Source organism: Erpetoichthys calabaricus, chromosome 6 (genome assembly GCF_900747795.2).
Source record: "Erpetoichthys calabaricus chromosome 6, fErpCal1.3, whole genome shotgun sequence".
Lineage (NCBI taxonomy): Eukaryota > Metazoa > Chordata > Cladistia > Polypteriformes > Polypteridae > Erpetoichthys > Erpetoichthys calabaricus.
In genome coordinates, this window is record NC_041399.2 from 41,436,959 (window position 1) to 41,464,480 (window position 27,522).

Consider the following 27,522-nt stretch of genomic DNA (forward strand, 5'->3'; position numbering starts at 1 on the left):
AATAAAACCATCATGCACCTGTGATTATATACAGTGGGTATAGAAAAGAATCACCCCCTTTGAAATATTCCCATTTTGTTTGCTTTACAGCCTTAAATGAAAACACACAAACCAATATTTCTCCAGCTTTACTTACTCAATGCAATCTATAACATCCAAGTGAAAGATACCACAGCTACAGATCAGAACTTTAAAAAATAAAAAACAAGACATACTGAGAATAATAAAGGATCAACACCCCCCATCCTAAACTCAATCAGGTGTAAGTAACCACCATTTCCTTTGCAGACCACAGTTACTGGCTTCCACCTGTAATCAACTATAATCAGTGTGATTAGTGAAGCTGTTCCTGGACCATTCATTCCCTTGCTTGGTAGTGCAACTTACAGCAAACAACTGACTATGGGTGGCAAGTCCCTTTCAAAAGATCTCAGGGACAGAGTTGTGGACAGACATAAGGCAGGAAATGGATACAAAAAAATCTCAAAGGCTTTATCAATGCCAAGGAGCACAGTAAAGTCCATAATAATGTTTGGTACTACAGTACTAGGACCCTCCATGGATCCGGCCAAACTGGATGGAAGAGCAAGAAGGAAACTGGTGAGAGAAGCTAGCAAGAGGCCAATGGCCACTTTGAAGGAGTTGCAGGATTTTATGGCAAAGAGTGGTCATTGTGTGCATGTGACATTTCACAAGCGCTCCACAATTGTGGCTTGCTCGGGAGGGTCTCAAGGAAAAAGCCACATCTCAAGAAAGGCCACATTAAGGTTCGTTTGAGCTTTGCCAGAATGCACATTGAAGATTCTGTTGCCAAGTGGAAAATGGTCTTATGGTCAGATGAGACCAAAATCGAACTCTTTGGCCTCAATACCAAACGGTACACCTGGCGGAAATCCAATGCAGCTCACCATCCACAACACACCATACCTACAGTAAAGCATGAAGGTGGCCGCATCCTGTTGTGCGGGTGTTTCTCTGCCACAGGGCCTGGGGCTCTCGTTAGGGTAGAAGGAAAAATGGATGGGGCAAAATACCGTCAAATTCTTGAGGAAAACCTGCTACCCTCTGCCAGAAAGTTGAAGATGGGCAGAATGTTCACCTTTCAACACGACAACGACCAGAAGCACACAGCAAAATTGACCACACAGTGGCTGAAGGAGAAAAAAGTGAATGTCCTCGTGTGGCCCAGTTAGAGCCCAGACCTAAATCACACTGAAAATCTGTGGAAAGATTTGAAGATAGCAGTCCACCAACACTCACCATCCAATATGGCCAAACTTGAACAGTTCTGTAAAGAACAGCGGGCAAATATTACTCAATCTAGATGTGCAAAGTTGATAGAGAAGTAACCCGACAGACTCAAGGCTGTCATTAAAGCAAAAGGTGGTTCAACAAAATATTGACATGGGGGGGATCCTTTATTAACCTCAGCATGTCTTGTTTTTGAATTTTTATATTTTTTCTGAACTGTAGCTGTGATATCTTTCACTTGGATGTTATAGGTTGCACTGAGTAAGTAAAGCTGAGAAGAAATATTTTTGTGTGTGTTTTCATTTAATAATGTAAAGGAAAAAAAAAATGGGAATATTTAAAAGGGGGGATTCTTTTCTATACCCGCTGTATATTTCTATACTTTTTGTTTAATAAAGTGTTATAAATTTACTAATGGTTCGCTTCCCGGGTCCTCCCTGCGTGGAGTTTGCATGTTCTCCCCGTGTCTGCGTGGGTTTCCTCCCACAGTCCAAAGACATGCAGGTTAGGTGGATTGGCGATTCTAAATTGGCCCAAGTGTGTGCTTGGTGTGTTTATGTGTGTCCTGCGGTGGGTTGGCACCCTGCCCAGGATTGGTTCCTGCCTTGCGCCCTGTGTTGGCTGGGATTGGCTCCAGCTGACCCCCCGTGACCCTGTGTTCGGATTCAGCGGGTTGGAAAATGGATGAATAAATTTACTAATATAAAACAAAGCAGTTTTTGGGTTTAAACCTTTATTTTCCAAAATTCTATCTCCTTTACAATACAGTATTTTTTGTTATTTATATGACTTGTTCATGGTTAATATACAATGAAGTTTTACTCAATAATGAAACACAAGATCACCAATATGAAATCTTCCTTTCTACAGTTGCAGTTGTGTGATATCGGGAAGTTGTAGTACTGTGTCGACACCGCAGACAGCACAAGGGCTTCCTTCCCTTTCTGAATTCATGAGTCTTTATTTTCTGAAAGTGCATTTTAAAGATTGTGATGATGACTGAATTCTTCAGTCTGTCCGAATATACACTTCTGTAATAACAGAGGGCCTTTATACTGGGTTGCTGTAAACAACGTTCAGTATACTTTATATCTACATTACTGTCTACAGAAGCAAACTAAAGAAAAAAATTATATGCATGCCATGAACATTCCTCCATAAAATCTTGATAATTTATATTTTCAGAACATTACAGAGAAATATGCTGATAATGATATTTTCCCACAAAAGGACAAATGCTGGTAGTAATGAAAACTAATATGTAACATCCAAATACTTTATGCTCGTTTTACAGACAAACATCATGGCTAATATGCCACTATGTACTGGGCATGCCCTTAAAAGAAAACAAAAATTATAATTTGGTCCACATTTTTCTAAGTCTTTTGGGTAAAGACAGACAGTTAAAAGCCCAGCAAGTTAATACATCATTTCGGTTTTACATATTCACACCAGGAGTTAAAAGATTCAACGCAATGGCTTGCTGAAGAACTGCATCACGAGTATACACCTTCTTGTGGCGAATAGTGAAAAAAGGGCAGATAACCATGATTGATTTGAAATTTGTTTCTGAGAAGGGAAAAAAAGTAAAAAATATAAATCAAGATTTTGTCTTTCATGCTATACTTTCTTGTTCCATGGTACGGCTTTCACTCTGTAGAACTTGGTGCCCAAGGGAACTTTAAATCTGTTCTGTGCCTGGAAGAAAGACAACAGGAGTTTTATTAGTAACCACTTCACGACAGCGTATTGAAGACACGAAAATGCGGGCCTGCTCATCTCTGTCACTTTGTCTAAAAGCAACACGATCGGGTGGTTAAAGGAAGTGTCCTGAGGTCAGACGTGACGCTACCTCAAACACACTAAAAAGTCACTGGCAGCGGGATGAAACTCAGTCACGTCCCGCTCTGTTTCACTCTAAATTTTTATTGTTAAAAGACGAAAAAGTGGAACTATTCAAATAACCTACTCAAGAAAATATCAATTACAAGGAATTATAGTTACATTCCTAAAACCGATAAGCTGACAGGTGTATAAAATGTATCTCTTTCATAAAGCACAATGGAAACAGTCAGTTAAGGACACTTGTATTCAATGAAGTTGAAAATCTTCAATGGCCATCTTAACCATTTCTTTTACCATCATTATCTACTATTAGCAGTCTATGACCTTGCCATTCTATCACACAGAAGACAACTTTTAGTATGAAGAACATGCATAGAAAAAGATAAAAGATGTTCTAAAGATTCACCGAGATTCCAGTAAAGACTAAAAATACATCTTGAACAAATGACACTAATACAGTACAAATGTCACCACAATCTTAGTTACTATGTGAACAATTAGGTAAAAAAATGATTCAGTGTAATTTACATGCCAAGACTTTTCTTCTCATTTTCTTTTAAAATAATAATTCTTGGAGAAAAGCATACAACTGAAGAATGACAAATGCATAAAAATGGGAAACAATATATAAATATATAAATAAATAAATAAATAAATATATGACTTTAATGCATTAGTCACTAGTCAAGAATCATATGCACAATTGGAACATACTGGCTCTTATCAACGTACTGTTTAGACATCCATCCATCCATCCATTTTCCAACCCGCTGAATCCGAACACAGGGTCACGGGGTTTTGCTGGAGCCAATCCCAGCCAACACAGGGCACAAGGCAGGGAACCAATCCTGGGCAGGGTGCCAACCCACCGCAGACTGTTTAGACATTTTATCAAAAATACACAGTGTGAAAATCAATGTAGGTTAGGGAAACGGATGGATGGCTGGAACTACATAACATTTAGGAAGAAAATGTGCATTACTTTAATAGAATTTTGTGTATAGCTCATAAATAACTTTGTAGCATCTTATAGCACACTAATATACAACTGACTATGAAAGATTTGGCAGTAGGCTGTACAGATCAGAAAAAAAATATATACAGTGGAGCCTCGGTTTGCGAGTGTTTTGCAAAACGAGCTAAAATTTTTAATAAATTTTGACTTGATAAATGAGCGAGGTCTTGCAGTACGAGTAGTATGTATACGCTTTGTCTGCTGAGCGTCATGTAATCACAACTGAGCTGATGGTTCTTCTCTCTCTTTTGCTGCGGGATTGTGGGCAATCGTCTCCTATTCTCCATCTGAGTCGGCGTGCCTCACTCATATAGTTAACATCCGTACGAGCGAATACTGTTTACTACAGCATTGTGACTGTGTGTGTGTGTGCAGTGATGTGCGAGTCCCCATCTTGCACCCCAAAACATGAAGCTGAGTCTCAGTACTTTAGCAACACCAGCTTTATTCAGCTTGAAACAGCAACAGCGCGGTTATTTATTGTAGCGGGATCTGCCGCTCTCCTATACACAGACACAGCAGTCGGGCAGGGTCGTGGCCAAGTAGTACTGTGCATTGCGCATTTATAATGTTCCTTGTATCACCCATCAACGGCAGGCAATTATAACATGTCCGCGATCTTTTTGGATTTGCTTTTACAGCGAACTGCTACAGCGCTGGGAGACTGCGATTGCTTTGGGACGCACTTCTGCGTGTCGTCCCGTTGGGTGGAATCCCACAAGAGTTTAGAAACTCACTCACACCAGCCATGATTCTTTTCAAAGGTAAAGTGCAGGTTAATTTGTTTTATGTATTTTTACTTTATATTTTGTATTAATCATTTTTATATGAATAGTTTTGGGTTGTGGACCGAATCATCTGAGTTTCCATTATTTCTTATGGGGAAATTCACTTTGATATATGAGTGCTTTGGACTGCGAGCACGTTTCCGGAACGAATTATGCTTGCAAATCGAGGTTCCACTGTATATATATTTTACAGTGGATTCAGAAAATACTCAGACCTCTTCACTTTCTTCACACTTCATTTTGTTGTTGTTTTAATTATTAAATTAAAACATTTGTCATTTTTGCCCATTAATCTACATTCAATAACCCATAATGTCAGTGAAGACATGTTTTCAGAAAGGCTTGTAAAAATCAAAACCTGAAGTCTCTTATTACATAAGTACGTATTTAGACCCTTAATCCTGTTCTTCGCAGAAGCCCCTTGGGCAGCAGTTCCAGCTTTGAGTCTTCTTGGGAAAGTCTCTACAAGCTGTGCATACCTGGATTTGGGCAGTTTATCCCATTCTTTCAGGCAGATTCTCCCAAGCTCTGTTAGACTGGGAGGTTAAGTGTCTGTAAACTTCCATCTTTAGGTCTCTCCACAGTCTGGTCTTTGGCTGGGTCATTCAAGTAGAGTTGGAGCCTTGTCCCGAAGCCACTCGAGCATTGTCTTGGCTGTATGCTTCATGTCATTGTGCATGTCATGGTGAACCTTCACTCCAGTCTTGAGTCTGTCTTAAAACACATCTCTGTATTTGACCACATTCATCCTCCCCTCACTTCTTACCAGTCTCCTTGTCACTGCTGCTGAGAAGCCCACCCCATAGCATGATGCTGCCACCACCATACTTCATTTTAATGGTGATATTAGTCAGATGATGAGCAATGCCCTGGTCTTCACCAGGTGTACTATCTTGTAGATCTGCCCAAAGAGTATAATTTATTTTTGTCCAGAGAATATTTTCCTCATGTTGTGAGAGTCCTTTAAATGCCATTTGGCAAACTCCGAGCAGGAATTAACCACTCTTCCACAAGTGCATGATTAATGGAGTGCTGCTGCGACAGTCATCCTTCCAACATGTTCTCCTACCTCAGCACAGGAATTGTGAAGCTCTGTTAAGAGTGACAATTGGGTTCTTTCTGACCTCCCTGACCAAAGCCCTTCCTGCCAGTTACTCAGTTTGGTCTAGGAAGAGTACTGGCTGTTCCAAACTTCTTCCTTTTTACAATTATTGAGGCCACTGTGCTCCTGGGAACACTCAAAGCTTTAGAAATGTTTTTTTATATCCTTGCCCTGATTTGTGCCTTGCCACAATTTGATCGTGGAGGTCTGCAGAGGGTTCATTGGCTTGGCTTTTGCCCTGAAATGCAGTGTGAATGGTGGGACTTCATATACACAGGTAGACATGTGCCTTTCTAAATGATGTCCAATCAATTCAATTTGCCACAGGATGACTCCAGTCGAGTTCTAGACACATCTCAAGGAGAATTAAAGTGAACAGGACACATCTGACCACAATTTGGAGTGTCCTATCAAAGAGTCTGAATATTTATATGAATAAGCGATTTCAGTTTCTGATTTTTAATAAATTTGCAAACCTTTCTAAAAGCATGTTTTCACTTTGTCATTATTGGTTATTGAGTGTAGATTGATGGTCCAATTTAAAATTAAATCTACAACACAATAAATTGTGCAAAAAGTGATGAGTTCTGAATACTTTCTAAATCCACTATATGCATATATATATATAAATATAAATGATATTGTCATGCTTTTTGAAGGTCCCAGCACTAATGTCAGTTTAAAGCCATTTGAGGTAGCAATATCTTATTTTTTACACCTCAGAACATATGAAGTCATGAAACTGAAATTGATCAAATCTGTGTACTTCAAATATCTGCTCTACAGCACTCAACTCCAAAAACCTGCATGTACTTTTTTAACAATTCTCAAAAGCACAAAATTTGTTTTCTTTAGCAGCCAAAAGGGATTACATTTTGTTATTGCTTGGTTTCTGTTTTGGCAGTATTCAGACCTTAGTTTTGCTTATGGGCCAAATCTTATAACATTTTTTCTCTATGGATGACCTCAAAATTTCACATTTAAAATCCATTTTATTTATTTTACTTGTGTTGAGACTTTCAAATAGGTCAAATTGCAAAGGATTATTTAAGTTTCCTGCCCATTCTAGCCAGATGTAACTGACAGAGGTAGACAGCAGAACAGACAGAACTTGGGATTGAACCAGTAACCAGAAGTTCTAAGGGATACAACTGCACACGCTGATTCATGCATAGAGCATTTAAAGTAAACTCCACTCCAACCAGAGTGGAAATCAGTGGCGCTTTAACATACTTCTTGTTGCAATTTTTGATAATGTGTTTTATTTGTCCAGTTGACAACAAGGGAAACTTAATGTCAATGCTCGGTTTAAAACAAAAGGACTTTACAAAACAAAGAAATAAACCCACCTGAAGTTATGAATGTCAACAACCCATGGTAACAGAACAAATTGTCATCAAATATGTCAACAATTTTCTTGGATGAACAGAAGCAAAATGGGCTGTCAACCTATGATAATTAGAATGATGGTGCATTCTGTAATATTTAGCAGACTTGTAGAAAGTTTCTTTAAAGCATGCAGTGTGGAAGGCAGGAGTACGGATCGGGTCACGATAGCATTCATGCCCAAAAGCAGCTCTGCAAATACTCATACAAGTATAGATTCATGAAAGTTTTTATGAGGTGAAAAATGTTTGGTAAGAAAGGTCACCAGTGAACACAGCATATTCACAGCAACAAAACAATTTGGTGAATTTTGACAATCGGCACTATTGTTGGGCTATCAGTCTGACTTTAATGTTTCAAATTCACTGTTAAAAAAGGATTTAAAATTATGAATTTCTTTCTTGGAATCTGGAGTTGTCTCTCTATTATAATAAAAAAAATCTTGGGACGAGGTGTGACTGTTTGGAATGAAGTCCCGCGAGACGGTGACTTTTAGCGTGAGATTCTTTCAAGTCACGCCCTACTTACAACCATTTTCAAACAAGTCCATGGTCATCTAACCCAGGGGTGGGCAAATTCAGTCCTGGAGGGCCGCAGTGGCTGCAGGTTTTTGCTCCAACCCAGTTGCTTAATAAGAAGCTCTTATTGCTCAAGTAACACTTCAGCTTCACTTTAGTTGTCTCACTCGTTAAGATTTTGAACCCTTATTGCTTATTTTAGTCTTAAACAGCTGTATTCTTGGTTTTTAATTGCTCCTAATTAGCAATACCATGCAAATGACAAAAGAGACCAGCATTTCTCCATTTAGCTTGTTACCATTTACACCTGTGTGTATTTATCACACACTATTTGGTTTAATTAAATACTTGGAAGGAAAGTGAAGAGAAAAAAGTGAAGCACTGAGAATTACTCATCTGTTTTAGACTTCAAATCATTTGGATGATATCCTTAGAAAGGAAAATAAATCTAGGATATGAGAATGACCTGACATGGCAGATTTAAAGCACTAGCAAGCCATGCAATTAAATAATTGACAAGGATTGTTTTTTAATTAAGCAACTGGGTTGGAACAAAAACCTGCAACCACTGCGGCCCTCCAGGACTGAATCTGCCCACCCCTGATAACCTCTCAGTTGTGTGAATGCTTTTGTCAGACACACTTCCTGTGCTCTCATCTCTTATAAATTTTATACGTTCTAGACACGTCAACGACTAATCGAAGAAGAAAGAGCAGGGACAAACATTCGAAAAAATAGTCAGATAATTTATTAGAGATAAAGAAATTAAACCCACTCATGGGCAGTTATACGTTGTGTTGTCACGATGTAAGTCCAAACACAGAATCAAAATTCAATGTGATCTTAAAGAAAAGTTAATTCCAAATACTGTTTTTACCGAAGTTTTAAAGTAAAAGTGAAAATAATGTATATGTAACAATTCCCATGAAAATATCAATCTCTTTAAATTGTGTATCCGTTTAACCAAATCTGGGGGTGGGTGAGCGAAGCGAGCAGGGGACAGAGCCCCCTAGTATTTTTAATAGTGAATGGAGTCCCAATTGGAATAGTTACGCAGTGGGCCAGTGTGAGTGTGGGCACGAGTGAGCCCTGTCTAGGGCCAGGTGCTGTCCAATGCTGATGGCATAAGCTCTAGCCCTCAAAGTTAGATAAAGTGAGTTTGGCAATGTTACGTTATGATACATTCCCTAATGTGAGCAAGAATGTAAATGTGCATGAATGTACCCCGAGATGGCAGGAATGCAGCATTCTTACTGATACTGCCAGCTTTCTGCCATGTGCTACATAAAGTGGGCTCACAAAAATGATTCACTGCTGATAAGAAAATACACAGGGTAACTTCCAAGATGTTCTAGAACTGAAAGCATAAAATGTGCTGTTGTAATCCAGTTATAGCCTACAAGTACATCACTAGCGGTTTGCATGCTACAAAGATGCACGGAAGTAAGCAATTAAATGAAAAACAAACTAAAAGTTATCCCAGGGAACAGTGATTAGTGTCTTATTTTAGTCATTAGAATAAGGAAATAAAATAATTAGAAAATGGCCAGCTCTTAATTAGCTTTAGCTCAGAGTGAAAGTTTAAAAAGGAAATTGTAAACTGGCACATTTCTAAAACAAACAAAAGAAAACTCTGTGAAGTACTTCAGCATACTTGTATATTTGAAATGCAGAGCTTTTGAACATGTTATGATATGAGATATAATGTTTCAGCAACATGATTTGCATGTAATGCACAGACAATATCCTGTTTAAAAAATAAGTGAGGCCACACAAGTCCTCTGTGAATGCCACCCATGGTGAGAACAGAGGTGACTGAGCTCTCACTTTTAGCTGAACAGGCTAAAGGCATACTCTGTTTAACTGAAAAAATAATAGAATAAATGAATATTGCCTACAAAAACCTAGCCTAAAATAACAAAAATATAATCAAGTCTCAAAGGACCAAAAAACAAAAACACAGAAAACTGAAAAAATAAATTATGTAACATAAATAACTAGACCACACAGTTATAAGAGTGAGCAGTTCATGTTTCTGATGAACATATGATAGGTAACCCCAAAAATTTCAAAGTATAAACTTTATTATTATAAAATGAAAGTTAGGTCAAATGTTACTTTTGTTAATGACAAAACATCAGTATTAATATCAAGAAAGTAAACATTTTAGACAGTGTAGGACAGACTGGCATTATCCTTTGTTGACTTGCATTGAACACAGGACCATGGTTTAAAAAGTCAGGGCCAGACGCACTCTTAATTCCAGCTAAAAAGTCACAGTTTCCATGAAAGGGGGCTCCTCGCCAAAATGCTACCTCTGTACCTTATCTGATAAGATGATCGATCCCAGATCAACTAACAGCACAGAGATATTCCTTAGAGGTAACAGCTGGGTACACAAGTTCGAAAAAAGGACCATAATTCAAGGATGAGTAACACTGATGGACAGAACGTTGCACCAATTGTCATCCAAAAGGAATGACTTATGTGCACCTAAGCCAATGGCAAGCCTGCTATTACTTCTTTTAAAAACCCTTGTAAGACCCACACTATCTCTTTTCTCATCAAGCTCACTACACTCAACCTAGTGGTAAGTTTGGTTGTCCCTAGCCAGACACCATAGTCTATAGAAAACGGCCACAACAGCGTTAAAAGCAAACCCTTTACTCTGAAGGAAAACTGTACTCGACTGCAATGATGGAGAGACTTGTCTATGTTGGACTTGGACGAGGATGCCATTAGTCCAAACCTTGCTGAAGAATAGCAAGTGCACAAGCAGAGAGGGACAGTATATGTAAGAGCCATGTGTTCATCTGCTGAAAACGGTCTCATAACAAGTTGCCCATTGCCAGGAACAAGTGGACCAACACAGTGTGCTTGAACTTCAAACGAAAAGAAAATGCAGTACAACTCGCAAGCAGAAGGTGCGATCATGGTGAAGAAGGAGACGAGAAAAAGAAAAACAAGGAAAGAAAGCATCCTGAAGATTCTTCCACATTTCTGGAGAAAGATGGCTGGGAAAGGAACACAGCATTGCATACACCAGAACTATAAGTATGCCTGCTTTGATTCCAAGAACTATTAACTGTAACTTAGTAGTTAGGACAAAGCCAGCTAACTTACTGTAGTATTGGTGTTAAGTAAAAAGTAATAATAAATTTATGAAGGATAGGTTTTAGCTGTTACCGAGTTTCATCCTAAATTCACTAAGAATGTGCAGAACAACAACTTGCACACACAGAAAGTCAATGTGGGGGAGGTAAGCAAGCACAGAGAACAGCAGTGGGCAAATGAATGCCACGGTGCAGAACAGAAGCTTAATAATTAAAGGAAGAACTTGTTCATATTAAGTACATGAATTAAGAGATCTAAATTCATGTCATGTGCCTTTTTCTATAGGAGAGAAAAGGTTCAGCTAGCTTTCGTAATTTTATATTTCGTGTTGTTTGTTGTCTTTTGTGTATATATATATTTATCTATACCTACAGGTGCTGGTCATAAAATTAGAATATCAGGACAAAGTTGATTTATTTCAGTAATTCCATTCAAAAAGTGAAACTTGTATATTAGATTCATTCATTACACACAGACTGATGTATTTCAAATGTTTATTTCTTTTAATGTTGATGATTATAACTGACAACTAATGAAAGTCCCAAATTCAGTATCTCGGAAAATTTGAATATTGTGAAAAGGTTCAATATTGAAGACACCTGGTGCCACACTCTCATCAGCTAATTAACTCAAAACACCTGCAAAAGCCTTTAAAGGGTCTCTCAGTCTAGTTCTGTAGGCTACACAATCATGGGGAAGACTGCTGACTTGACAGTTGTCCAAAAGACGACCATTGACACCTTTCACAAGGAGGGTAAGACACAAAAGGTCATTGCCAAAGAGGCTGGCTGTTCACAGAGCTCTGTGTCCAAGCACATTAATAGAGAGGCGAAGGGAAGGACAAGATATGGTAGAAAAAAGTGTACAAGCAATAGGGATAACCACACCCTGGAGAGGATTGTGAAACAAAACCCATTCAAAAAAGTGGGGGAGATTCACAAAGAGTGGACTGCAGCTGGAGTCAGTGCTTCAAGAACCACCACGCACAGACGTATGCAAGACATGGGTTTCAGCTGTCGCATTCCTTATGTCAAGCCACTCTTGAACAAGAGACAGCGTCAGAAGCGTCTCGCATTTGGACTGCTGCTGAGTGGTCCAAAGTTCTGTTCTCTGATGAAAGTACACTTTGCATTTCCTTTGTAAATCAAGGTCGCAGAGTCTGGAGGAAGAGAGGAGAGGCACAGAATCCACGTTGCATGAGGTCCAGTGTAAAGTTTCCACAGTCAGTGATGGTTTGGGGTGCCATGTCATCTGCTGGTGTTGGTCCATTGTGTTTTCTGAGGTCCAAAGTCAACGCAGCCGTCTACCAGGAAGTTTTAGAGCACTTCATGCTTCCTGCTGCTCACGAACTTTATGGAGATGCAGATTTCATTTTCCAACAGGACCTGGGACCTGCACACAGTGCCAAAGCTACCAGTACCTGGTTTAAGGACCATGGTATCCCTGTTCTTGATTGGCCAGCAAACTCGCCTGACCTTAACCCCATAGAAAATCTATGGGGCATTGTGAAGAGGAAGATGCAATACACCAGACCCAACAATTCAGAAGAGCTGAAGGCCACTATCAGAGCAACATGGGCTCTCATAACACCTGAGCAGTGCCAGAGACTGATCGACTCCATGCCACGCCGCATTGCTGTGGTAATCCAGACCAAAGGAGCCCCAACTAAATTTTGAGTGCTGTACATGCTCATACTTTTCATGTTCATACCTTTCAGTTGGCCAACATTTCTAAAAATCCTTTTTTTGCATTGGTCTTAATAGATATTCTAATTTTCCGAAATACTGAATTTGGGACTTTCATTAGTTGTCAGTTATAATCATCAACATTAAAAGAAATAAACATTTGAAATGCATCAGTCTGTGTGTAATGAATGAATCTAATATACAAGTTTCACTTTTTGAATGGAATTACTGAAATAAATCAACTTTGTCATGATATTCTAATTTTATGACCAGTACCTGTATATCAACTAGCATACAGTATATCCATCTTCTGTTGTTCTTATGAGTAACTTGTATTTTTTTGCTGATTTCAATAAGCCTGTTTGGGTATTTTGTGAAAGTAAGTCTATCAAGTAAGTAAGTTCAGATCACAGCAGAAAAAGTGAAAATGTTTAATGTAGACTTTCAACGATTTATAAAACTTGTCCATGGTATGTATGTAAACATGCATTAATGTGCCCCGAGATGACAGATGCCTTGTGTAGGAATGATTTCTGCATTCTCTCTGATACTGCCAGCTTTCTGCTGCATGCTAGTTGAAGCGGGCTCACCAAAATGATTCATGGCTGATATGAAAAAACACAGAGTAATTTCCAAGATGTTCTAGAATTGTAAGCACGACTTGTGCTGTTGTAATCCAATTATAGCCTGCAGTACATCAGCGACGGTATGTACTGTGCATTCTACAAAGATGCATGGAAATGTGGAATTAAACAAATAACATATTAAATGTCATCTCCGGGAACTGCGATTAGTGTTTTATTTTAGACATTAGAACAAGAAAAGAAAATAATTAGAAAATGGCAAACTCTTAATTAGCTTTAGCACAGTGTGAAAGTTTAAAAAGGAAATTGTAAACTTGTATATTTTCAAAGACAAAGTAGATCAGAAAAAATATTTCATGATGCAATAAAGGCAACAATGCGCTGTTAAGTTTTAAGATTGTAAGTGGACTCAAACAAGGCCCTATCCTGTTTACAGTTTCCATCATTGATATCCTCCATGGGGGGAAACGACAACAGCACCAATAAATATAAGAGGAGAGAGGTGATACAGCGCATTGCCTGATACAGCGCATTGCCGCACCCACCACATGACAAACTAATTTAGGATCCCGGATTAGGACCCGAGTGCAGCCATGCAATGGGTGACACCTCAGCACCACACTAGTTTAGATGGAATGGAACCAGTGTGAGGTTTTTTATGGTCCACCCTATGGTTTTCCCTGCAGGTTGGAGGGCCTACGTGCAGAGCTGGATGCAGATTAATGTCATACCCAGGACGATAAACATAAGGAACTAATGAAATTCAATAGTAACATGGGACTGGGGAAAGAAAAAAAAAAAAAAGAAATTTAAGATATTAAATAGAATGAAGAGTTTCCCCTTTGTACAGTAGGATGTGGTAATATACCAAAAGTATGCAAACTGCCATAAAACAGAAGAAGATATCCTCGACTTCATGGTTCAAAATGGTCCAATTTGCTAGACAGCCTTTGTAGGGTATGTACAGGAGACAGCTAGGAAATGTTTTGGTTGGTCTGTTCTTTTATGATCTGTATGCATGTGCTGACCATTGTGTCTTTGGATATCTTGGGACTTGAAGGACCTCCATTTACAAAATTATACAAGGATAATTAACAAAACAGTATGTTTCTGGGAAAAATAAGAATGTATGGTACATAAATAAAACAAATGTTTATTACAAACAAAAATAAAACATTAGATATCAATTTTAAAATGTCACTATCTGTGTCAGTGCTTCAACTTATATATACTATTGCAGTTGCTTTACCATGTTATGCAGTTGTAATAAAATTAAACCTAAATTACAAACCTTTTTTGCTTGACAATATTCTTTTTCCATTACTTTTCCAAGAACCCATGGTCTTCGTGGAGAACCTGAGGCTATCCGAAAAAAAAAAATGTGTTTAGTATAATTTATGAGAACTTCTTGATGACCTAATCTTTTACATTATCTGTCACATGCACAGTTTTGCTCACTCTTATAACATAAACAACTTTGTAGTACAATTGTCATGTCACTGAGTTACACATTAAGAGTACAAAACTTTATTAAGAGAATATTGCATTCATTATCCAACCCGCTATATCCTAACTACAGGGTCACGAGGGTCTACTGGCGCCAATCCCAGCTAATGCAGGGCCAAAGGCAGGAAACAAACCCCAGGCAGGGTGCCAGCCCACCACAGGGCACATACACCAACTTGGGTCTCCTAACTGCGAGGAAGCAGCGCTACCCACTGTGCCACACTAAGAGAATATTATATTTTTAAAATTCTAACAGATGAAAAAAATACATTTGTGTTAAATTATCTAATTTTTTTCAATATACTGCATTATAATTTTGGAATAAAAGATTTTACATAATAAAGTTTATCTGTCTCATTGACCCAACTTATTTTTTGTAAATGGAAAACAGTTAAACATGCTGATAATATAAATAATTATGAAGGAAATATCTTGCTTGCAATATTTTCATAAAAAATGTGACTGCAAGAAATTCATAAAACTGTGCAGTAAGTAAGGCAGTTTTTGATGTTCATCCAGTAAATCAAATTATTAACTTTTAAATCTAGGCATCATTTTATAAACCATGCATCACTGCTCTATATAATTGTTTAGTCAAACAAAATGTCAACATATGAACAGGGATGATAAACACAAAACCTAAAATTATTATAAAACATTAAAGGAATAGTCAACTCAAAAATTCATTTTTTTAAATTGATATATATACCAGGGTTCCCCAATTACAGTGGCTGCAGGTTTTCATTCTAACCCAGGGGTGTCGATCTCTGGGCCTGGGGAGTGGCAGTGGCTGCAGGTTTTCATTCTAACCCTTTTCCTAATTAGTGACCAGTTTTAACACGCAATTAACTTATTTTCCCTTCATTTTAATAGCCTTGTGTTTAAGGAATCAGTCCTCTAAATGTATTCCTTTCTTCATTAAATGACAGCCAAACAGAAATGAGATGTGAAAAGGAGCCAACCGATGACCAGGTAAGCTGGGATTTCAAACTCCCCAACCAATTTCACTCCAACCAATCTCTTAATGAGAAGCCGATTCTTACTTTTAATTAAACCTGTTATTTAATTCCATGGCTTGTTGCAGCTCTCATTCTGCCACAGTAGACATTTCCAAAACTGTTGATTTTTCTGTTTTTTCTAAGAACACTGTCAAAATGTTTTGGTGACCTGAGAGATCATACTTACTGAGACCATCACCTTTCTGTATTTTCAGATATTGTGTGATGGGCACAGGTGAGCTGGTCATATGGCGGCTTGTTTTGTGACTCATTATTGTTTGGCTGCTAATTAAGGAAAAAGAAACATCTAAGGGGCCTGAGTCAAGTTAATTAAAACTAAGGCAAAAGAAGTTAAATAGCTGCAAAAACTGGTCACTAATGAAGAAGATGATCAGAATGAAAACCTGCAGCCACTGGGACCCTACAGGACCAGATTTCGACACCTGTGTTCTAACCCTTTTCTTAATTTAAAACTGTTTTTGCAGCTATTTAACTTCTTTTGAATTAATTTTAACTGACTTGCTCTTGAAGACTCAGACCCCTTAATTGTATCTTTTTCCTTAATTAACAGCCAAATAATAATGAGATACAAAATGAGCCAAAACATGACCAGCAAACTGTGTCCATCATACCATATCTGAAAATAAAGAAAGATGAAGGTTTCAGTAATGTTGATCTGCTCAGATCCCCAGAACATTTTAACAGTGCTCTTAGAAAAGAGAAAATCAACAATTTCAGAAATGTATGCTATTACACAATGAGAGCAGCAACAAGCCTTGGAATTAAAGAATGGGTTTAATTAATGACAAGTATTGGCACCTAATTAAACAACTGATTGGAGTGAAACTGGTTGGAGTTTGAGGCCCAGACTTACTGTAGTTGGTCTTCTGTTGGCTCACTCACTTCACATTTCATTTCTGTTTGGGTGCCATTTAAGGAAAGAAATGAAGCAATTCAGAGACAAATCTTAAAAAAAACGAGTCAATTAAAATTAAAGGAAAAGGGTTAGAATGAAAAACTGCAGTCACTGCGGCCTTCCAGGGCCGGAGCTGGGGACCCCTGATATATACCCCCCAATTAAATGAATGTTTGGAATGAACGGAATAACAAAAGATAAAGATGGCGCCGACTGTTGAGGCACGCCGTCAGCCACTCTGGCTTTTGTGTTTCTTGTTACTCCTGCTTTTTTCTCGGCTTACTTACTCCTGTGATGCTCTTCCTGACTCGATCATTCGTTATGATCGCTTCACCCTTCTGGCTCTTCAAACGAGTGCGGGGGTTTCTCGACATTTGACTCCGGAGTTCAGTCAAACCTTTGGCCGACTGTTTGAGGAAGTCCCGGCCTTCCTCATCACTGTCCACGGCTTGGCCGGTCGCCGATGGAAACGCCGCTGCCGTGGGAAGCGTGGAGGCACCAGGGCTCGGCTCCGAGCCTCCCGGATCCTCTCTAGGAACAACTCTCCTGGCTCCCAACATGAGTCAATGCTCCCGAAATGCCTCTTGCCCTCGGATGCTCCGGTACACTTCCCTGCCTCGCTCCGTCACCGCCGCCGGGGAGTGAACTTTAACAACCTACGCCGCATCACGACAATGTCAGCCGCCACGGCTGGTGCGTCTTTGTTAACGTCGTCCCAGCCGGTTCGTTTTGCGCTGATAAATGCCAGATCGGTCGTGAACAAAACTTTCATCCTGAAAGACTTTTTTCTTTCCAATGGCCTGCATTTTTTATGTACTGCTGAAACCTGGATTTTACCGGGCGAGACGCTCTCACTCACTGAAGTTTTGCCCCCGGGATGTTCCTTTATCAACACGCCGAGAGCGCAGCGCCGCGGCGGGGGCTTATTGACCTTATTTAAATCTGATTTTATCTGCAAACGCCCTTCCCTTCCGCTTTCATTTTCCCCTTTAACTTTTGAGCTCAGTATGTTTGAACTTGTCTGTTCTCCACCGCTGCTGTGCACACTCATCTATCGCCCCCCAAAATATAATAAGGACTTTTTAGACGAATTTGCAGCTTTTTTGGCTGATATTACCTGCAGATATGATCGCTTCCTTTGTTTGGGTGATTTTAATATCCATGTTTGCTGTCCCGTTAAACCTCTAGCAAAAGACTTTCTGGACATTATTGACTCCTTTGGTCTTTCTCAACTAGTCAATGGACCAACACATGGACAGGCTCACACACTGGACCTGGTTCTTTCTCGCGGTCTCAGAATCAGTGACTTGGACATTCTGCCTCCCAGTTTTTCTGATCACTCGTCTGTTCTGTTTAATTTGGATTTGGTCTCTGCTGAGCATGGTAAATCCACCACTACCCGTCCCTTCCGTGTCATTTCCCCTTCTGCTGCTGAAGATTTTGCAGCTGCTTTTTCATCAATCTCCACATCATGTGAATCCACGGATGCTGATGTTTTATTGCAAACCTTCTATACTTCCTGTTGTTCTGTGATGGATGTTGTAGCCCCACTCAAACAGAGACAATCAAAGTCAAGCATGACCCATGGCTAAATGAACAAACTCGCTCCATCAGGCAAAACTGTAGGCGGCTAGAACGTAAATGGAGGAAAGATGGTCTCACTGTTACCTTTGACTGCATGAGAGACATGTGGTCTCAATACCAGAGAGCAGTCAGAGGTGCAAGGAACCGTTTTTTTACTGACATCATCTCAAAAAATTCTGGCAATCAACGTGTCTTATACAAAACACTGAATGCTGCCCTCTCTCCAGCTGGAACTGTTTTCTCTTCTCCCTCCAATGCTCTTTGTAATCAGATCCTTACGTTTTTTCTGGATAAGGTCATGAACATTAGATCCCAGATCTCCATTTCTTCTTCTGGCTCTATTGATTTAGCCATTCCTGTACACGGCTCCCTCACTAGCTTTGAACCCATTTCGCTCCAACATCTGGAAAAAATCGTCGCCTCAATGAAGCCTTCAGGCTCTCCGGACGATGTGGTGCCGTCCAGACTGCTGAAAGATGTCTTTCCTGTGATTCGATATGATGTCTTAAAGATCATAACTAGTAGTCTATCTTCGGCTACAGTTCCTTGTGCTTTCAAACACGCAGTTGTACATCCAATCGTGAAAAAACCTGATCTTGACCCTGCCGTCTTCTCCAATCTTCGTCCAATTTCCAAACTACCTTTCCTGTCAAAATTACTCGAAAAAGTAGTTTATGAGCAATTCATTCACCACCTACAGGACCATCAGGTAATGGACCTTTTTCAGTCAGGCTTTAGGCCCCAACACAGCACAGAAACCGCGCATTTACGTGTCCTAAATGATGTCCTTTTGGCATTGGACTCAGGACTACGTGATTATGGTTCTTCTCGATTTATCTGCTGCCTTCGACACAATCGACCACGACATCATGATCTCCCGACTCGAATCCTGGGTTGGTGTATCTGGCTTAGCCCTCGACTGGTTCAGGTCATATTTCTGCAACAGGACTCTTAGAGTCATGCTAGATGATTTTTCATCTGAATCAGTACCACTCCCATGTGGTGTCCCCCAGGGTTCCATTTTGGGGCCACTACTTTTTTCAATTTACATCCTGCCTTTAGGTGCAATTTTTAGAAAACATGCAATCTCGTATCACCTATATGCTGATGACTGCCAAATTTATTTCTCCCTCAAGTCAACTGACTCCACTAAACCTCTTCTCAACTGCTTATCTGACATTAAGGACTGGCTGGCTGTAAACTTCCTTCACCTGAACGATTCAAAAACCGAGGTCATTGTTTTTAGTCCCGACCGCAAACAGACCCTACCCCTTGACCTCGACTTTCTTCCCATTCCAGTAACTTCGTCTGTTTCCAATCTTGGAATCAAAATGGATATGGTCCTGAAAATGGATGCTCAAGTCAACAGCACAGTAAAATCCTGCTTTTTCCATCTCAGGCGAATTGCCAAACTCAAACCAATTCTGCCTTACCACCTCCTGGAATCAGTAATCCATGCATTCATTACATCCCGGCTCGACTATTCTAATTCCTGCCTATATGGTATTAGTAAAGCCACTCTTTCGAGACTTCAATTGGTTCAAAATGCGGCTGCAAGACTTTTAACTGGAAGCAGCAGAAGCAAACACATTACACCGATTTTAAAAACCCTACACTGGCTGCCGGTTAGTTTCAGAATTGATTTTAAGATACTCCTCTTAACCTATAAGGCACTAAATGGTCTAGCCCCTGCCTACTTGAGTGTCTTGCTCCATCGTCACAATCCCCCTCGTGTTCTTAGATCCGCAGATCAGCTGCTCCTAACCGTTCCCAAGGCACATTTTAAAGCTCGTGGTGAAAGGGCTTTTTCTGTCTGTGCACCCAAGCTCTGGAACTCCTTACCTTTAGTGGTTAGGCAGGCCGCTTCAGTCACCACATTCAAATCAAACCTAAAAACTCACTTCTTCACATTGGCTTTTAATTCTTAACCTGTCTTATTCCCACTTGCTTTTTGCTATTTCTCTGTTTTATTGGGTCCCCTGACCTGTTTTTTTTAGTGTCTCTGTTTTAATTCTCTCTTAATGTTTGTTTTTTTTAATTTTTTGCTTTTAGTCTTGCTTGTTTTAACTGTACAGCGCTTCGGTCAGTTGTAATGCTGTGTTTTTAAGCGCTTAACAAATAAAAATGGTATGGTATGGTATGGTATAAAATTCTTGATATAATGGGCTTCAAAGGAGAAACAGCTTGAACAACAGCAAGCAATACCAAAATGTCCATAAAATGCCATGCATCTAGCTACATGCGAACAATGTCCCAAACACATGTATAATGGCTAAAATATTGTTAAATAAACCAAGTAACATAAACAATACTAGTAGAAAGTTAGTAGATTAGTAGAAATGAAAGCCTGTCCCAGAATAATCATTTTTCTCACAAATCCATATTACTTAGTAATAGCGGGCGGCATGGTGGCGCAGTTGGTAGCGCTGCTGCCTCGCAGTTAGGAGACCCAGGTTCGCTTCCCAGGTCCTCATGCATAGAGTTTGCATGTTCTCCCCGTGTCTGTGTGGGTTTCCTCCGGGTTCTCTGGTTTCCTCCCACAGTCCAAAGACATGCAGGTTAGGTGCATTGGTGATTCTGAATTGTCCCTAGTATGTGTGTGCCCTGCAGTGGGCTGGCGCCCTGCCCGGGGCTTGTTTCCTGCCTTGCGCCCTGTGTTGGCAGGGATTGGCTCCAGCAGACCTCTGTGACCCTGTAGTTAGGATATAGCAAGTTGGATAATGGATGGATGGATATAGCACAACAGCAATTTTGACTTCTACCCTTCAGTGAGCAATAGAGCATACTAATCTAGTACACCGGATTTTATTTAAACTATCCTGAGAGTGTTACTATGCTACTATGTGGAATACTCCAACTCCTCTGCCAGTGTTTTGACTGATACCTCAGAGCAAAGTGTAACTGCTCTGAATGCTCCACACAGATTTACAATATGTCCATTACAAGAAACAGTGTAAACAGATATCTCAGCAGATAAGAGGTCTATCTGTGTTAATTACATTAATCAATCATTAAGTTCATTACAAATAATTGTTTTTAACTGTTAAAAAATAAGTTTCATTCTGGAAATTATACACTAATGCATTATACTGGTATCTTTTATAACCATTCTAATTTTTAGTTATACCAATAAAAGATTTTACCCAACAACCCACTCTAACTGGCACCTCTTAATGAGATCACAGGAATACTTACACAACCTAAACAACATTTTACCAGTCTGAGCTACACCCAATATTATATTCGTTGTTTGTTTCCCTGGATCTCCATATTAGTTGACATGAAAGACCAAACAAAAACCACTACCCTGACGATCCTTATTTACACGTTTGGTTCAGTGAATTGCTGTTGATGATCTTGTCATTCAGATTATTTTCTCTTTGTCATATTTAAAGACTATATACAGGCAATTAATTAGGAAAATAAATGTAAGGCCCATTCAACATTAAATAAACTTCAGTACAGATTATCCCACAGTATAAACCAAGCATTAGGAGTGAGTTTGCAACAGCTACAGGAAACAAGAACCCAGGATTAGAAAGTGCTCATTAAAAACGTTTACCAACCTTTATCTGTTGTCATGACTGAAGATGAAGCAAAGTTTATCAGAGAGGCTGAGGATGTCATATAGTAGATGGCACCTGTGTCGTTTGATAGTTATTTTGTAACCACAAGTATTGAGTAATTGAGTACAACATGGCTCATGTATATAGCTTAATTTAAGAAAAGTTCCAAGAGAACCTGAGCTTTAGTTGTGAATCCAAATGAAGTTTGCAGGACTAATTAGCACGTAACCATCTGCAATTGTGGCAATTTATAATCATTTTTAATGAGGCTGAAACTTACAGTACAAACACACTGACATTCATCCTAGAATAACTGGGTAAATATAAACTATGAAGCACTAACTATGCATTTAACAAAAAAAATCTTGTAAGCCACTTCTTACTCTCACTGCAAATGTGCCTGTTCAAGAAAAGCTGGAATGAAGCTAACAAAAACTTGGGGTATTGTATTCCCTCATGTAAACTGGATTGTTGCTGGAACATGAGTATGCAAAAATGGGCATCAGTTGAACTGAATGCAGTAAAAAGTAGGTTGAAATCTGAAAATCTGGTGGCCTTCAAGATTTTTGGCAACTAATATGATGGACATTTGCAAATGATGCAAAGCTCTGTGGAAGATAAGATGTTTCTATATTTAAGAGTTGCCTTTCATGTTTGTGATACCTACATGAAACTTGTGTATCAACTTTGTTAACTTTATAAATTGTGTGTGTGTGTCTCTCTCTATTTGTTCAGCTGTAACACCATGCCTGAAATATACAATAAGGACAACAGGTAACATCAGTGTTACACTTACCTGACTTTAGATCCAAAGCTGTAAGAGACTCCGAATGTAGAAAGTACAAAGTGGGACCGACGGTGAAGAGAACATAATTGTCATGGCGCTCATCCAAAATAATGAGTACCAAATCACCAACCTGGAAACTAAACAAAAATACATTACTTTAGAAAAATATGTATATTGAAGTTTGTATGATCAGGTAACCAAAGAAGAATGAAGGGCCATTTCCTTTAGGGGTGCAATGGAACTTACTCAAATGTAGCAGTTGATGCTTCAGATCTGCTACCTGTTTTCAAAATGTTGCTGATGGGAAGCATACATCATGACAAAAAGCCATACAATCCAAAACACCAAAAAAATCACTCTGCTATATATAACAAGAGAAAGGCTGGTAATAACAGTCAACTGACCTGATCATTAAACAAAAACACTAAGGGTTTAGTTTAAATATTTACTGGGCTATTTTCCTGCTGATATTTCTCAAAGAAAATAAGAAACACAACACAAAATAACAAAGCAACTGGTATTGTTTTCAAAGTAGTACTGGGGTTCTAATCCTGGCCAATGACTTTCTTTGTGCAGCTTGCTCCTTCAGGTTTGTTCTAAGTACACAGATCAAAGATATTCAGGTTAGGTTTTTCTTTTCTTTTCTTCTTTTTTTTTTGTTTTGCTCCTGCTTGAATACGTGGTTTATTTTCAAATTACCTAAAACTGCTTCCACATGTCTGAGTTGTCCTATACTCTTCCAATCTATCATAGCGGGACTATAGAATTTAGTAAGATTACACTGGTAACTGAAATTCACTCATTTTCTAAACTTTCTCATTCTAATATATACATGTATTCATATAGCAACAACTACTCATAGAAGGTTAGTTGAAAGACAAAAGTCAGCCCAACCTACGTGTACAATAATTAAGATGTGAGAAGAAAGTCACCCTTCTTGACATGGGGAGAACGAACAAGCTCCAAACATAAAAAGTGCTAGGGCTGGAATCTGAACCCAGGACTATGGAGCTGTGAGGTAGCGACCACACTACTGTGCTGCCCAAAGTGCACAGCTGTGGAAATATGTGAAGTTGTTTAGATGAGTAAGAGATGTTTCCAAAAGTCCTATGGTGTGTCGGCCAGGGTCCATTACGGCCGGGACAACCCTTCGTTATATGCTCAGGGGGAGCAGCCATGGACGGTGCAATACCTCCCCCTGGACGCTAGATCGTGTGAAAGCAGAAAAAAACATTATTAACTGTAATGATTATAAGTATCCATCTATCCATCCATTATCCAATCTGCTATATCCTAACTGCAGGGTTGCAGGGGTCTGCTGGAGCCAATCTCGGCCAACACAGGTCACAAGGCAGGAAGCAGACCCCAGGCAGGGGCTAGCCCACCACAGATGAGTATAAGTACTTAACTCACAAAATACCAATGACTGTATTTTGTATTAATCATGCTGCAGAGAACTATATGATTTTATACTTCTATATGATTTGATCTGCATTTAGGTAGGAAAAATTATGTTTATGCACAGAATACGAGACTGATTTAATTCTTCTATGTGAAAGTGCTAACCTCTTGATATTAACAGAGCACCCTGTGATATTATGAATCAATGTGATTGTTTTCTTCACTCTTGCTTAAAAATATAAGACAAAATTGTCATTTATGAATTAATAAATAAGGATTATTAATCTAATCAAACAAATATAATCTAATGAAGATATTAAAGTTATATGAATGTAATCTCTTTATACCTAATGCAATGAACTTTAAGAAAACTGCTTAAAATGGGTTTGTGTGTGTACTGAGAAGGTCACAGTCTTTAGATAATGTAGGCACCTGGTACTGCTTTGTTTTTCTGTACTCCTATGTCATAAATTAAGATGTAACCCTAATCTATGTATGACCTCAAAATGAACTGTTATGTTTTTTTTCTGTTCTCTCTTTCGCTTATGAACAAGCTAGGTGATAAAAGGGTGAACAGTTTTCAAATGGGTGAACAGGTTTTTCTTTTTCCAGTTTGCCCAGAACCCAAATCAGTTAGCTGAGCTGGGGGGGCAGTCTCACAATCTCTCTAACTCACCAAGAATAAATAATAAAGAAATTGCTTTTAATTTTAAATTGGTGTTTATCTCATTGCTTTCTGACTTCAGCGCTCACAATGGCCACCCCCCTGGGTTGGAGAGGTGCCTCGGTTTCCCGCAGGGCTCCATGGGAATTGGAGTTGGGGGCAGCCCGCAGGTGCCACCAGAGGGGGCTGCAGCTGGAACTCCTGGGCTCTTGTGGACAGTGTTTGCACCACACCCGGAAGTACAGCTGGAACTCGGCAATCAAGCACCTGGAGCACTTCCGGGTGAACTATAAAAGGGGCCAGCAGCCACCACTCGAGGAGCCAGAATCGGGAGGAGAAGGATGAGGTTGCCTGGAAGGAGAGGTGGAGGAAGAAAAGAGTGCTTTGCTGTGTGCTTTATTTGGTGTATTGTGCTTGGGACTGTGTACTGCCTGTGGGACACGGGGAAGACATGCGCCCATAGGTGAAGAAAAATAAAAGTTTATTTATTTCACGTGTGCCTCCGTGTCCAGTCTGTGTCAGGCGCCTATATAGCGCCTTTTCACAGGTGATAGAGCTAACCTCCCTCACCGGGAGTTGAACTATATAAAACATATCACCCTGATTCACAGAAGATTTCATTTGTATGCATGTGTATATGTTTGTGACAGGAAGAGTGTAAGGAGATAGAGAGAGAAGGAACGTTAGAAGAGCCCAGCAAATCTCAAATTGTATTAGAGAATCAAAATCTGGCTACATTAAATTAGCCTGGCAAAGCTTGAAACAAAATAACAAATACATCTAAACTTGGTTTGTTTGTCTCATTCTCCTAAGAGGAAAATCATATAAATTATATTCCTCTTTTTCACTTCTTGTACATAGAATTGCCAACTGAATAATTTTTTTGTGGCTCAGCTTTGAAATATTTTAGCAAGATTTCTGGTTTATTATCCATTTAAATGGGCAAATCTCTGTCTGCTTTACAAGCTTTTCAGAGAAAAGTCAAGCAAAATGACACCTTTTATTGGCTAACTAAAAAGATTACAATATGCAAGCTTTCGAGGCAACCTAGGCCCCTTCTTCAGGCAAGAAGCTTTTCAGAGACTGTGTTGTGCTGTAGTGCAGTTTTAGTCTCTGACATGTCACATGGTGATTCTGTCTGGCCGGCTTAAAACACTTATGCCGAGTGTTTATAATCAGTTAACAACTAATGTGGTGCTTTAAAAATGATCCTTCTTGATTGTACATCTTGCTGCCCTTTAGCAAATCTGGACACTCTGCAGCACCAAAGCCTATTGCAGACTGTCTTCCGCTGCTGAGGTCCAGCACTTCAGGGATGCTCATACATTTGCCAAGGGCCACACTCTAGGTAGCAGGGAGTCTGCTATAGACAGTTGAATCTCAACTTAGGCCAAGTTGATGCAAAGAACACAATTTAGTTTTGACAATAGATTATAAAAGGAATGAGTGGATGTTTCCTGTGTGCAGATTATGTCCAGTCATTTGGATGATAACAGGTTTGTTTTTCAAGGTTAGAAAAACTGAGCTATAGCCAGTCTTCTCACAGCCAGTCCAAGAGCAGGCACCTCTGTGCCTGGGATATGCTTGAAAAGGTGTTATTCAACTGTGATTGACCCTGCTTCATTGGTTGCAGAGACTAAATACATATCAATAGGCCTACTCAGCTTCACTTTGGCTGAAGTGGGGATTTCACTGGAGTGTGGTGTAATAGACTGTTGCTTTGGTGTAGAACTGCAGTGAAGGTTCTCACATGCTGTTCAACAGAAGAAAAATAAATAGAAGGCAATGCTAATTTGTCCTAGAATAATCTGAGAATAGAATATAAAAAACAACATAAAAACAAATCTTATTATTGATAATTGATACTTCACTAATGTCATTTTTTGACAATTTTATTAGTATTACTAGTCACTGTTGCTTAGTAGTTTAGTAATACCTAACAGTATGCGCAAAAACCCAAGGCTGGTGCGAAAAACTGTCTTAACGAATACTGTACTTGATGTCAGTGACAACCTGAAAATGAACTATAAAACTTAAGATTAAATTAACTTAGTTACAACATATCGTAATAAATACAGCCTTTTAGAAAAGGCATAATTTAAAACAGAACTGCTTTTGTAAAAATTAAAGTACCAAGGGCTCTAAAACACTGGTACATGGGTTTTTTAGACTGACACTGTAAATCTGAACTCCTGTGCGTCACAGACTATTTATGTTTTCCACTCACTTAGTACTAGATGCTTAAAGGAAGAAAGAAGCTTTATGTTATAATGCTGCTTGGAGCTGTAAGGGTTCTTGTATTCTGATAAATCTTACATCATAAAATCACATGATATTCACTATTTCTAATTAAGAGGGAAATAAATTCAAAGCAAAGGAGACATTTATTCAAAAACAGAACTAAATTTAACTATAGTAGTGTTTAACACATTTTTATTTTTACCATGATAAGAGATAAGGAAAAATATAATTTTGATAAAAGCAAATGTAACGAAAGAGATCAAAAATGTTTAAATAAACAACATGATTGGCAGCACTTCTAACCTGGCATCTGCTACTCAAACAAGCTTTAACTGGCCTACATTTACATAGAGAGCTCATTTGGAAACTGTTGCCCATGTTTAAGTTGGTGTTGCTATAAAGAGACAGCTGGGACGCAAAGACGATCTTCCTTTATCATGCTGAATAAAATACACTTCATAATGTAAATGAACAGATAGCTGCATATTTCTGATTTCTAAAGTATTAAAATACAATATGTCTACTTTTTATGGCAACAATTTCCAAAAGTGTTTTACTAAATTACTGGAAA

At 39.1% G+C, this 27,522-nt stretch overlaps 1 protein-coding gene across 1 annotated transcript in view; it reads right to left on the reverse strand.

Annotated features, from left to right (window-relative positions):
* Positions 1 to 1,967: 1,967 nt before the first annotated feature.
* rb1cc1 (RB1-inducible coiled-coil 1) overlaps positions 1,968 to 27,522 on the reverse strand; it is a 167,810-nt gene continuing 142,255 nt past the window's right edge. The window contains 3 exon segments of the mRNA XM_028803522.2: positions 1,968 to 2,949; positions 14,580 to 14,650; positions 22,655 to 22,782. Coding sequence (XP_028659355.2) covers positions 2,872 to 2,949; positions 14,580 to 14,650; positions 22,655 to 22,782 — 277 coding nt within the window. The 3' untranslated portion in view covers positions 1,968 to 2,871.